At 44.0% G+C, this 14,156-nt stretch overlaps 1 protein-coding gene across 1 annotated transcript in view; it reads left to right on the forward strand.

Moving 5' to 3' along the window:
- The first annotated feature begins 589 nt into the window (after positions 1 to 589).
- Positions 590 to 14,156, forward strand: part of dntt (deoxynucleotidyltransferase, terminal) — a 63,797-nt gene continuing 50,230 nt past the window's right edge. The window contains exons 1-3 of the mRNA XM_061228488.1: positions 590 to 783; positions 4,941 to 5,115; positions 10,231 to 10,341. Coding sequence (XP_061084472.1) covers positions 590 to 783; positions 4,941 to 5,115; positions 10,231 to 10,341 — 480 coding nt within the window. The remainder of the gene's footprint in view (positions 784 to 4,940; positions 5,116 to 10,230; positions 10,342 to 14,156) is intronic.

A 14,156-nucleotide genomic window follows, 5' to 3' on the forward strand; every position in this document is an offset into this window, starting at 1 on the left:
ATAGCCCAGCACTCAAGCCCCTGATTGTGATGATTAACATGCTGCAGCATGCTGATTGAAGCTTTTTGTGGCTTCAGAAGGAGAATGGAAGTACAATTTCGAAAAGAGAAGTTGGGAAAAACCCAAGGCTCTGTCCATAGTTTCTCAATAACTAAATGAATACCTAAAATAATAATATTCTATTCTGGGTTTATCCCACCGGTTTTATTGAACATTGCTGCATACTCGTGCAATTTGGATATAAATAAATAAATAAAATCAGAGAATTCAGTGACTGTTTTTCAACCGCACTCCATGCACTATGACAGGATTCAGCCTGAAACTTTTAATATTTACACAAACTATATTCGGAAACTTTGCTTACTGAATGCAAAAACGGTTACCCAAGCCTGCCATATCTCGACACCTGTTTATTTCTACTGTCTGTTTGCTTCAGCTGCCAGGTTTTGTGCTGGCAAAGAAAAATAAAGAGACTGATGGCAGTGACATCACCGTTAGCATTTTCCTGTAGGGGAGACGAGAGCTGTGTGAGAACAAAACGACACAAACCAAAACCAAACAACAAAAAAGCCCTGATCCCTGAAGGAGAATGCTCCACGCTCCTGTCCTTCCACCGCTGAGGAAGAGGAAGAGGCCTCTTGCGCTGCACCCCGCTGGGCCGCACCCGGTCCGCTTCCAGGAGGTGACCGTTTACCTGGTGGAGAGAAAGATGGGCTTCAGTCGCAGGGCCTTCCTGACCGGCCTCGCACGGACCAAGGGCTTCCGCGTGGCGGATGACCTCAGGTCAGTTCCAGGACCACGCATTTCTTAAATTAATATTTTTTTTTTTATCATAATCTCTGTATTCTACAGTACAGTATGTCAGTATATATAAATTGGCAAGGCATTGTGCTCAGGGGATATTAGGATAGAAGAAAAATAGATTAGTAAATGAAGAGAAGCTGTACAAATATAAACCAGAAGGGCTTGGCAGTGTATTGGCACATGTATTTTGTCAAAGCCGAGGCAAGCACGGGAGAGAAGTGCCTCATAGCTGGGCTTGACGTTTGGACGTGGCGTTTTGCAGTGAATACAAAAACAGGCAAAGGTCCTGCCGCTGACGGCTGTACTGAATCACCACAGAAAACCCGACGCTTAATTTCTCACCTTCCTGCCTGACACCTATCTCAGTCAAAGTCAGGGCTCCGTGTTTGATTGGGTCCATTAGGAGAGCGGTCAGCGAGAGGGCCCAGGATCATGGAGATCCCTCCGTCATGGGCAGGCTAACGTCCTGCCGTGGCTTTGGCCGAAAGGTCAATGACGTTTATGTTGGGCTGGAGGGATGCAGCGCTGCCAAGTCAACAGCCCCAGCTGAAGCGGGGCAGTGGAGGGGGTTGCAGGAAGGGCGAGCGGGGGGGGGAGGTGTAACTGCTGCGGGGTCGCTGACAGCCAATGGGCAAAATTCCCAGAAACACAGCTTGAGTGTGTGTACAGTTACAACCTCCTTTTGAACTGTTTGAATTTAACCACAGGAAATAGGCTTTCTGCACCTCAAACTGAAATTTCCCTTCGAAGAATTTGATATCAGTTGCAATTTGCCCCTAAACACACAGACACACACGCATATAGTACAAACATGCAGACTCGCACACAAAAACAAACTCATTCCGGTAAAATACTTACTGTTGTTCTCATTTTAAAACTCCAGGGATTTGGCTGCAGAGAAATGCCCTTTAACACTAACCTTAAGGTCAACAAGGTGGAACAGGTGGAACAGAACTCGACTGAATGACTATACATGCATATATTTTCTGTTTTTGAGCTTTTCATATCATCCTCAACCTAATCTGCCTCTTAAACTAAAAGCCTTTCGACACCTTTTGAGAAGCCGGTTGATCTTCTAAATTAGTTACTGCCGTTGTTAGTTATTTACAGGTAATCTTTTCATAATCCCTCTCCCTCTCCTTCACTATTGTATTCTCTCCTCTTAAACTACACTTTTGCCACTGTCCATTTTAACACAAAGAGCTGACCACAGGAGGGGGAGGGGTTAGGGACAGAATGCTGATGTGTGGGCCTTTAAGATGATCATTTACCCTCTTGGTCAACAAACAAATATTGCTTGTAACTGTGGGGGAACTTACAGCCAGTTATGGAATTTACATGGAATCTCGACTTGTGTTACCAAGGCTAGTTGACTTTCGAGTAGACTACAACTGCACACACTACTGAGCCACTGTGTGTAGCTGGGGTTTACACAGAGACTGAGACGGTAGGATGTTTACGCGGCTTTGTTTGTTGCACAGGCAGAGTTTATCAATATTTATTTGTGTGGGGTTAGCATTCCCTTGTTAGCCGGTGACTTTGATCAGGCCGGGGCAGTGGTGTCTGATGTGAGGGGCCCTCCTTGGACGGAGTTGAATAATGGAGATTTTCGGATCGATGGGCATCGCTCTTTGAAAACAGACAGGTGCGGACCTCGCGGGAGACTCCCGCCAAGGCCGGAGATCAAGGGGCGCTCCCGCACACGGGCCCTTGTGGGGCCCTGGCCCCGGAGGCTTGGCCCCTTCCTTCATTAAGGAGTCCTGCTCCTCCGGTCATGCCCAGCACGTTTGGATTCATTGCCTCCCTTCCGTAGTTTGGCCTCGTGAATTATGCATCCCTGCTGTCGTCCGGGTTCGAGCCCCGTGGCTTTGCTGTCCTGCGCTGATGTGTACACATCTGCATGCGTGCTGTGTGTGCTTGTGTGTGCTGGTGCATGTGGCGTGTTGGTGTGCATGTGCTTTTGTCTGAATGGCCTTTTCTTTCAGATGGTTTGTATGTCTCTTTCTTATACTGTATGTTTGTCACATAGCGTGTGTGAGTGTGTGTGTGTGTGTGTGTGTGTGTATATGTGTGGGTGTGTGTGCAAATATAGAGCAAGTGTTTTGTTGACAATTTGTTTTCACTTAAGGTATGTTAGTGCATGCGATTTGTTGCTACGTGCTCTTTGTAATTCATTGCGACTTTGTGACTATGATTGTTTTTTATGCTGAATTTTGTGTAATACATCTTCAAATCTAAAAAAACGAATTCCAATCTGGTTAAGCAGTCATTTGAATTCAACTCAAAAACAAAAAAAACTTTTAACAAAAATAAATCTATGCAATTACGTTTTAATAATTCAGGAGGCCTACATTAAAAAGTGAAATCAATGAATATATAATCAATTTGAACAGTAATGACATGTAAACTTATATCATTGCCAGGTCCTGAGGGTGCCTCTGCTCTCCCGAGGATTGGAATACATTCCATCCATGTTTCCATGTTTTCATTCTCCACACACCTGGGGGAAGCCGTCTAGCATGGTGAATCTGTCGCAGGGACAGATTCACCATGCTAGACGGCTTGGTTGTTCCTGGGTTCTGCTGTCGTATGCAACTTCCATCACAAAGAACTGAGGCTTGCAGATGAGGCAGATTATCATAAAGTTTCTGTCTTCTGGCAGAGAAGAGCTCATCTGCAGGGTGGGGGATGGGTTAATATGGTACAGTAATAATAGTACAGTAATGTGCTATTATTCATGAAGGAGTCACAGGGGGGTTTTCAGCAAAAAACGTTTCAGAAAAATCAGTGGAATATCATCGCTCTGATTCCGTATGAAAGCTGTCTTCAGTCAGAAGGGATGGAAAATAGCCACTAGATGCAAATCTGCAAGAAATGTACAAAGACGTCTACGTTTACCTGGCAAGTTTAGTAATAGCTTTATTCAGGATTAAACCACTTTGGTGAATATGCCAATACACTTAAGTTTCTGTACATACCGTAGAATACTAAATGTGACAGGTCTATAAATGTTCTCAGTAGTAACACACACACATTACATTAATGGCATTTAGCACACACTCTTATCCAGAGCAATGTACAGTTGATTAGACTAAGCAGGAGACAATCCTCCTCAAGGGCCCAACGGCTGTGCAGGTCTTATTGTGGCTACACCGGGGATCGAACCACGACCTTGCGGGTCCCAGTCGTTTACCTTAACCACTACACTACAGGCCGCCCTTTACACACTGAAGGGGACCATCACAGTTGAACCGTGTGCTTCTCCCACACCCTCCAGGTTCCACACAGTGTTGTTGAGCCATAGGATGAACCAATTAAACTATTTACTGTAAAGAGCAAAATTGTATGATAGGTCCAAATCAATTATCACTGTTCACAACTAAGGCACAGGCCATGATGCTAGAGATTACCCTCCCACACACTTCTCATGTAAGTTGAGGTTGTATTTTTCTCAATGCAGGTGCGCCCTGATATCATCTCTAGAGGCTGTGAGCGAGGCTTACTTTGCTGCATATATTTTCTTTGATAGAAAAGTTAAGTATGCCATATGGGCTCACTTTAAGTCTGAAAGATTTTCTGTGGACGCATGACTTCTACAGGGGCCCAGTGGCGACCTGCGCTTTGCACGTACGCTAGTGTTTTAGAGCGCTCCTTCAAAGCCTTTTCTCCTGTAGTCAGCAGAACAGACGCGTGTTCACTTCAGGCAATCCCACCCCCTTTCTTTCCTCTATTAAACGTACCTACTTCAAGTGGGTGTGTTCGTATGTGTGTGTGTGTGTGTGTACATGTGTGTTCGTGTTGTAGGGCACATACTTGTATGTGCTTGTGGGGGGCGTGTGTGTTATGCCTGCTTAGGTGGCCTTACAGTTTCAGTGATTGGACACCTGTGTAGAACTGTACGGTCACAGGGATGGTATTTGCAGATGTTGCAGAATCTTGGGAAACAGGGAAATGATCTGTTGGAACACCAGACCACAGCACTTCTTTGGAGATTTTGGGGTCCCCTTCCTGTTTGGCTCCCATCTCTTTCATACTGGAGTGTGCACAAGATTAAAACAGTATTGAGTTCCCGCTTTATGACAACCCCTGTCTGTTTACACATCTGAACCCCTGTTCCCTCCTCCCCACACCTCCAGTGATGAGGTCACACACGTGGTGGCGGAGCAAAACTCCGCAGAAGAGCTGTGGGCATGGTTACGAGGGCGGGGCCTGAGGGACCTGACCAACCGGCTGGTGTTGGACATCGCCTGGTTTACTGAGAGCATGGCGGCTGGGTGGCCTGTCGCCGTGGAGACAAGGCACTGCATACAGGTGAGTCACACCTGGTCACTGCATATGATCAGCTGCACACCAATTACCAAATCAGTGCTCCACTTATTCATTTCTGCAGTACTGCTGTTTCAATTTACTGACATACAGTTATGCACTTTGTCTCTTAACTGGCTTTACTGATGTCAGAACATCTGCTAAATGTATGTAATATAATGGCTCTTCATTTCCTCAGCACTGTCACTTTGGGGTGCAATGACCACCGGAATACACTAGGGGGGGTTGTAAGCCAAAAAGGGTTGGTTGGAGATTGCCTGAATGGGAGTCGTTCATCAGTTTTGCTTGTGAGTTTGATGACTGTGGACCAGGCTGAGAGTGCAGATGGGAGATTCTGCAGTGGCTCACTACAGTTTTATTGTTTTGATCTGTGTAAATTTGGAGTTAATGGTGAGGATAGATATTAAAGTTGTACGTCACAAGTACAGATTGGGTGGCAAGCAACGGTAAACCAGGGAAGGTAATAATAATAATGATAATAAAAATGCACAAAATGCTGCAGATGGTAATAAATATCCAAATAAAATACAAAACGTGGTTTGTTTAATAACCAGTACCTGTAACTCTTCATTTTTATTTTGAAGAAAAATAAGATTATCTATTTCAGCGGATCTTTAATCTAATGTGAAGTGTTGGAATTTACCCTGAAAGGAGTCTGCCAATTACGGCTGCTTACCTGAAGACATGAGTGCATATTTAGCGCTGCCCTCAGGATTCCCGCGTCACCGCAGACCAAAGTGCCGCCCCAGGGCGTGCACAGGCGTAAATGCATTAAAAATGAACAGGAAATAACTTTGAGCAAAATCTATTTTGAAATTTCAATCTTTAATGAATCTCTGATGCCTACAGAACCCGAGGATGCAAATGCCAATCTCTATCAAATCCTACTCTCTCTCTCTCTGTCTCTGTCTCTCTCTCTCTCTCTCTCTCTCTCTCTCTCTCTCTGTCTCTCACACATGCACACATATACACACACACAGACCCGTACACATACACACACACACCCATACTTCGACACATACACACACACATTCACATCCACATACATGCACACCTGTGCACGCACCCACACACACACACACCCACACACACTAGCTGACAGAAACACAAATGGGCATTTGGGTTAGAAAATACGAAGCCACCCGTCCCAAAGAAAATAAACTAATGGCTGCTAATATAGTAATATAATAAAAACCCATCATCTGTGAGCAGGGGGGTTGCTTCAGCTGTGGGCATAATCACTGAATCCACAGTGGACAGCAGGCAAAATAAGTTGCTCTAGAACCACTCATTGAACTGACTGAACAGGCAGAAGTGATGCTTGTGGATCATGCTGCTAGCTGACTCCCTGACACATCTGTTGCTTCAAGTTGCATGGCAAGACGTACAAGGTACAAGTTTGAAATAGTTTTACAGCCATAGAGTCCAGAGACACTGCCCACACACACAGGCCTATACAATGGCATGTACTGTTTGTGTATGATGTTGAATTGATTGGCAGTGTGCTCTGTAAATCGTTTTAAAAGGCTTGTGACACAGCAGGAACCTAGCTGGTTTGATAAATACATCTTGACAACGCTCAAGGCTTATTTTCTTTCAAAATGTTATTCTTTTTCAGTTATAAATATTTTACCTTCTGTCTTCAGAGTTGAATAGAAGCACAAAGCCATTTAAAAATACTACATGTTAGATACAGAGGTGAAAGTGTTTGCTGTAAACCGAAGCTGCAGTGAACGGTCTGTTTGTGATGGATTCTGCACAGAGGAGATCTCTGTTATGGTTTGTTCTGTAGATGGGGTCCATGTGGTTATTCTCAGTCCAGGACTCCCTGTCCATGCCATGATCCCTGCCCTTAGGTGGGTGTTTGGATTAAGACCGCTCGTGAGAAACGTTATGGTGATTAAATCTAAGTTATGAAAAATGCTCATCCTTGTGCTTCCATCGTGAACAAATCGGGGCTTCGGCTTTCAAAACAATGCTTTTAAGTTGAGCACAACTGTTATAACTTACATCCAGGTGAACAACAATACCATGTTATTATTATGATTATGATTATACACCTTACTTTTCTATAGCTGTGCCTTTAATCATAGGGTTCGGGATTGGATCTTGCATCACTACCCTGGCAGGGCCCCTCTCTATTTCAAGGGATTTCAGTGACCTGGTATGACCCAGCAGAATGCGTGGGCCCTTTGGCTGGATAAATATTCTGTATCAAACTTTGAGCCAGATCACAACTTTACAGGGCCTGAGTCTGCCAGGGAGCCTGTAAGCAAAGGTGGGACATCAAGTCATCAACATCTGCAGTGTAAATCTATTCAGCGTGATTCCATACCTCTGAAGAGGAGCTTTCAGGGTGGGATTAGCTACACGGAACCAAAGGCTTTTGGGTTCACAGTCCAGGAGGAGCTTGTGCAGCTCTGACAGAAGTAACATGGGTTTACCAGTTCGCTTAATAAAAAAAAATAATATAAAAATTAAGGCGGCACGGATGGTGCAGTGGGTAGCACTGCCGCCTCACAGCAAGGAGGTCCTGGGTTCGAATCCCCGTCGGCCGGGGCCTCTCTGTGCGGAGTTTGCATGTTCTCCCCGTGTCTGCGTGGGTTTCCTCCGGGTACTCCGGTTTCCTCCCACAGTCCAAAGACATGCACGTTAGGCTGATTGGAGAGTCTAAATTGCCCGTAGGTATGAGTGTGTGAGTGAATGGTGTGTGTGCCCTGCGATAGACTGGCGACCTGTCCAGGGTGTATTCCTGCCTTTCGCCCAATGTATGCTGGGATAGGCTCCAGCCCCCTGCGACCCTGATCAGGATAAGCGGGTTCAGATAATGGATGGATGGATGGAATATAAAAATTATATATATATATATATATATACAACTAATAAATAAGTGTATTGGCAAATGTAACATATTTTCCAGTATGAGGGCAAAGATGCTGTCAGCATAACTTATCACTTTGCCTCTGCTGCAGAGACATTCCGCAGGTAATTTCCGCAAATATAATTTTCATGTAATTGCTCTCTAGAACACTGATATTACGCCTCTAATCCTTTTCATACATTACATATGAAGAGCAATTTTCTGTCGGAATGAAAAGCCAATTTAGCAAAGAAGAAAATTGGATTAGGGCTTTTTTCATTCTTTATGTTATAGGTTAACAGCTATACTCTTTCGTAATTGACATAATGGTCATGCCGTCACCTGACCCTGCAACCCAGACCAAATGAAATGCGTTGGAGACTATTTATGCCAGCTTTTCCTGTTCTGAGAGAAAGTTCTAGATTTTTGCAGTGCTGGGAATTGCTCTGATACCTTTCATTTGTTGTCTGTTTCATACATTCCTTCTCATCATGTTCTCCTTTGGTGGACACAAGCATGCTTGTAAAAAATATATAATGCAAGCTTAATCACATGAAGGGAACTGGTTCATAAATAATATATTACGGTAACAAAAGCAGTGTTCAAGTGTTTCTGAGTCTAGGCTGAAACTCTGCGGTTTTGAATAAATGGATTCAAGAGCGAAAAATATTGCAAAGGAATGAAGATGTATAACTGTCACTGTCGCAGACTGGCCGGGGAAATATAATCTATTTCACAAATAAATAATGAGCTGCAATGTCAGGCTGAAATTACAAACAGTTCGCAGTGATTAGTGGCACACATTGTTCTCCATATCAGATGGAAATGACATGTTGTAATAAAAATCTCATTCAAGCTGACTCCCACAGTGTTTTCAAACGCATCAATGTTTCACAGTAATTTAGCCATCGGCAGCTTCTGTTTACTCAGTGTGATGGATTTTGCGTTGGCCGACTGCGGTCGGGTTAGTAGGGTTAGGGTTTTTGACTTGCGTTGGCGCACCTGTGTGCGAGACAGGTGTGACACGGTTCAAAGTCCAGCCTCCCTGCAAACCTGGTCTCCACACCTCCACCTCTGCTGATTCGACTCATTTCCCTCACCTGTAGCAAAGCAATGGGCAATGTTCTGCTTTGCTGCAAAGCATGTGGTTTGAAAACAGGGCAATGTTTTCAGGCAGTGGTGAAGACAGGAGTGTTGGCAAGAAGTGACAATAAATGACTGAAACTCTGAAATTGTTACACTTTGGCCTTTGACCATAACCCTCTATGGTATGGATTATGAAATGGCACTTTAAAAAAGCACATTTGACCTTTGAAACATTACATTGAAGTTTAACCTTTAACCTTTTTAGAGAATAGTCATTTATAAATGATTTTGTCCTATAAGGGCTAAAAAATTTTCTTATACCTATAGCTAACAATTTCTGTCATGAAAGGTGATATTCTCTTTTTTTATGGGAGAACAGTCTCTCATAAGGCTTACATTGACACAAAATGGACAGTGAAAATATGGTTTACCTTTCAGAGATATGACCCCATGAAAACGGCGTCTTGTAAGTAAAATATCACATGAAAGGCCTGATATCTTCAAAAAGAAAATAGATAGATGTTTTATGACACTACATTTGAATTCTACACACTATGAATTCCCAAGATACCAAATTATTTGGCAGTTTGCTTGTAGAATTATGAAGATGTGAATTTAAACTTTTTAAGTGATGGCCCAATTTTCAGGACTTTAGTTCCTCATCATTGCCTATGACTACACAAATAATTAAATACATTTAAGAGATGCTGGGCTGCAGTCAATTAGTTAATTTGCATTGAACCGGAATGACCCTATAGCAGTGTCACTATCTAGTAAATATTTACCCTTAAATGGTAGTTTATTTATACATGACACTGTTTTGCAGTCCTATGGAGTGTGTATATTTCAAAATTACTGGTTATATGCATAAAGATCTTTATAAACCACTGCCACATCTTTTCAACAATATTTGTGTGAATTATCCACTTCAAACTTAACTTACCATGACATCCTTCTACCATGTGCTTGAGACTATGCCATTATCTCTGTTACTTCCTCTGCAAACCCAACAGTTTGACCATGTGAGCAACCATTGTAGCTTTACTGGATGTGGTAAATAAAATTAAAAAAAGTTACACATTTTTATAATCTTCTGTTTTTCCTTAGTCCCATAGAGGATTAAAATATAATATTTGGATGGTGTTCTTCTGCAGGAGAAGCAGCCAGTGGTGAAGCCATGCCTGCCGACCGCCCCGGTCTGGGCTGTGTCACAGTACGCATGCCAGCGAAGGACCACAACGGAGAACCACAACAAGGTCTTCACAGTAAGGAAACCTGTGCGCGTGCACACACGCACACACACATACACATGCACACGCGCATACACGCCCATACACATACACATGCACACGCGCATACACGCACACACACACACACGCACACACGCACACACACATACAGTATATACTGTAGATCCAGGCACACACAGACACCAGTCAGACACACAACTGAACACTTTCAAGCGCATGGAGGCCAGACCCAATGGCTGCCTGATTGGGCGCATTAACCCACCAATGTGCTGAGTCTGAGCCCAAGGAGAACAGAGGAGGAGAGCATGCCATGCACCATGCGCCATGCACCATGCGCCATGCCCATGCACCACACACAATAATACACCCAATTCAGACCACTCTCTGTGTGAAACTCTGTGTGGGATCTCTTCCCACCAGCAGCTTTAGGGGGGTGGGGGAGATTATTCATATTTTGGTGTATCCGATCCTAACGATAAATATAATGGATCTGAGAGGGGAAATATTGTCTTTGTGACCTGCGAAGCAAACTGAGAGACAAATGAAGAGAGGATAAATACGGCATCCATCTGCACAGTTTCATACAGTAAATTAATAAAAGCTAAATATCAGCTAAATGAAAAGAGAGCATATGCAGTGTAAAACGGATAAGCACCCATTCATTCATGCACACACGCACATTCATTTTGAAACCTCGCAGTATCAAAACATTGCAAAATTTAAATAATTAATCTGTTGATTAGTATGCATTACATATCTGATGGTTCAGTGATGCCAGACAGTTTTCAGCTATGCAGAGCTACAGGTATGTACAGATATGTAGACGCAAAGAAACACACACACACATACATAGCAGCAGGCTCCAGAATGATTGATCCAGAATTATTGGCACCCTTAATAAAAAAGGAGAAAAAAGGCTGCATATAATTAACAACTCTGTCCTCTCATGTTTTTTAATCTAATTTCTTTTAAAAACCCTAGGTGTCAAAATTATTGGCACCCCTAACAATTATTGCAAAGACAATCAAACAGTGAAATTGAAGTTTACTTTATTTAGTTCATCTTGCAATTAATCTACAGGAACCACATTGTGACATTCCATCACTTCCATCACCCAAAATGAGGTAAAAAGCTCTCTTTGTCAACCATAAGAATGGAAAAATCCAAAGAACCGTCAATTCATAAGGGACAGATGCTAATTGACTGTCACAAGTCTAGCAATGGGAACAAAAAAAAACAACAGTTTAACATGCACTGTAAGCACAATAATAAACTTATGGAATGGTTGTAAAATAGCCAGGAAGAGGACACGAGGCGGGGATGTATCCAAGATGTATCCTAATTAAAGCTTTCTAGATGCCCTGGATGTTCATGGGGTCCTGCTGGCCGAACCCCCAACCACAGAGCTCCTCCAACAAGAGCGGCTACACTGCTTCCTGACCCTACACTGAGGTCCTTACCGTGGTCGCTGAAGACGACACTTTCTGAAAGAGTATTGACAATCCATCTGTTCTTACTCATACTCAGCAGTGGACAGACAAACTAATGTCTTTGTTGAAGACATCAAGGTGCATTCAGGTAGATCGTCTAACATAGCTTTGTGATTCTTCAATCAGAATGGTGGGGGTATCGGTGATACAACCATTAATTGCTATTTGGTGGTAGGCTTGAGACAGGTGTGTAGCCATTAGTTCCTCGCTGTGTATCTTTTTGCAGCACTTCTCTTGCATCACTCATTCACATGTGCTCATTCTGTCACGCATTCATGAATTCACTCACACATTCTCTTTCTACTGTAAAAAATGCAAATGCAGGGAGACGTCCTTGTTGTTCTTGCAGCGCTAGCTTTGCATGGGACACAGACCTGACAGCTTGTGTGTGTGTACGGAATAGAGCAGTGAGGTAGCAGGTACAGCCCAGGGATTGAGAAAGAGCCTGCAGCCTCCAGCGTCCCACAGGGCTCTGAGCCATACGGTCCCGCTGACACAGGGTGGAGGTCCCGCACCATGGGAGAGACGAGCACGGCATGTGGGATGAGTAGGCCGGGACCAGCACTCCCAGATCGCATCGCCAGCTTTTCACGGGAAATTCAGTTAGGAGGTTAGCACTTGCTTTCTGGAAACCCACCAGTTCCATTCCCCCCGTACTCACAGGGCTTCCCCACAAACGCAGGACCCTGACCCTCTCCCTGTGCCAGCGGGGGCTTGGCTGGCCTCGTTGAGTGTGGGGCTCTGATTCATCACTCATTGGCCTGTCGGAGTGTTTCTCATGGATGAGCATGTTCTGTCTCTATGGGCCCGGCGTGTCAGCCCACCGTCTGGAACAGCATCCCCTGACCCTTGAGGATTCTGCCTTCTCCTTGAGGATTCCTGTGACCAGACGTCCAGCTCCAGAACTCCTAATGCTCCATCCTCTCTACTTCCTTACTCTTTGTCTTCGTCCTTTCTCCTGGCAGGACCAGCAGGGTTTGCTGGTTTTTGCTTTTACCTTAAAATCAAGAGCCAGTTCAGAGCAAAAAAGCCAGTTGTGTTAACTATGCGTTAATTTAATTGATCAAATGAGTGCAGAGTTTTTAGAAACACCATTACATTCTGTGGCCCTCTAGGATTAGGGTTCATCAGTCTTAAGACTTCAGCAGATTTCTGGTTGAGAGGAGGAAGTCCCAGTGCTGTATTATGATTTGGGAATGTTGATAAGGAGATGTGCCTGTCGACGGAATGTTCCATTCAGTTAATTACATGAGACAAGGCCCTGACCCAGAGACTTCTGCCCTTTTTCCTTGGACTGGTTGAAGTCTCTTTCATTGTCTTCCTGAACTTGTAATCCAGGACTGCGACATGACTAGACTCTGTGTATTGCCTTCCTGTGATTTTACACAACACACGCACTGCATTTCAAAATCGCGCATGCTTTAAAGAGTCACGAGCCGCACGCAAAAGACGCACAGATCCTGCCTGATGTAACATAAACAAACCCGACACATCTCTTTACAGGAAGTGAAGTGCTTTTAGTTTAAATGGACGGGTTCCTGATGCATGTTTAATATAATCCCCCCCCCCCCAGAGGAGGAGACAAAATGGGGGCCCCTGGTGTTAGATGGGGGGAGAAGTCAATTACTGAAATGAAATGTTCTAGAGCCCCTGCAGCAACTCCAGAGCGGACAATGCGGTTAATATTTAAAAGACTTCTGAAAGCCTTCTCTCTTTTTTCAGAGAAGGGGTTAAACGGTCAAATGTTTTCCTGACACCAATTAAACTAGATACGTCTTTGCTTTTCTTTGTTGGACATTTTCTTTTCTTTTTCCGCTGGACTTTGGGGAAACTTTCACTTTGTCACGATGAGCAGGCAGGTGGATCCTCTCATATGCTGAGGCACTTTGCTATAATCTCTACACCTACCACACAACTTCCTGCTTCTGTGCTTGTGTAGTGTAGAACTTGACATTGCACCGAAATGCATTATTAAAAAAACAATTCTGGATAAAATGCTTGTCAAGTGGGAGAGTACTGTCAGTTGTTTGAACATTTTTCTACTCTGCAAATTGAGGTCAAGACTGAACGCCACAGTGCTGGTACTGAAAATTATCTAAGCACTTAAAAGTAATGCGGATCAGGGGTTAGGAGGGTGGGGGGGGGGGGCATGGTTGATTCAGCTGTGCAACAGTACACATGAATAAGCAAATGGAGAGAAATGGCCTGTACTACAGTCTCTATGAACTATGGAGTCTGGTTGTCAGTATCAACTGGCATCTCTTCAATAGCCTCCCCCAATGATTTTAAAGCACATACTTGTAACTTTCCACTCCACAGTAAGCGCCCCCCCCAGTCCGT

This window comes from Conger conger, chromosome 18 (genome assembly GCF_963514075.1).
Source record: "Conger conger chromosome 18, fConCon1.1, whole genome shotgun sequence".
Classification (NCBI taxonomy): domain Eukaryota; kingdom Metazoa; phylum Chordata; class Actinopteri; order Anguilliformes; family Congridae; genus Conger; species Conger conger.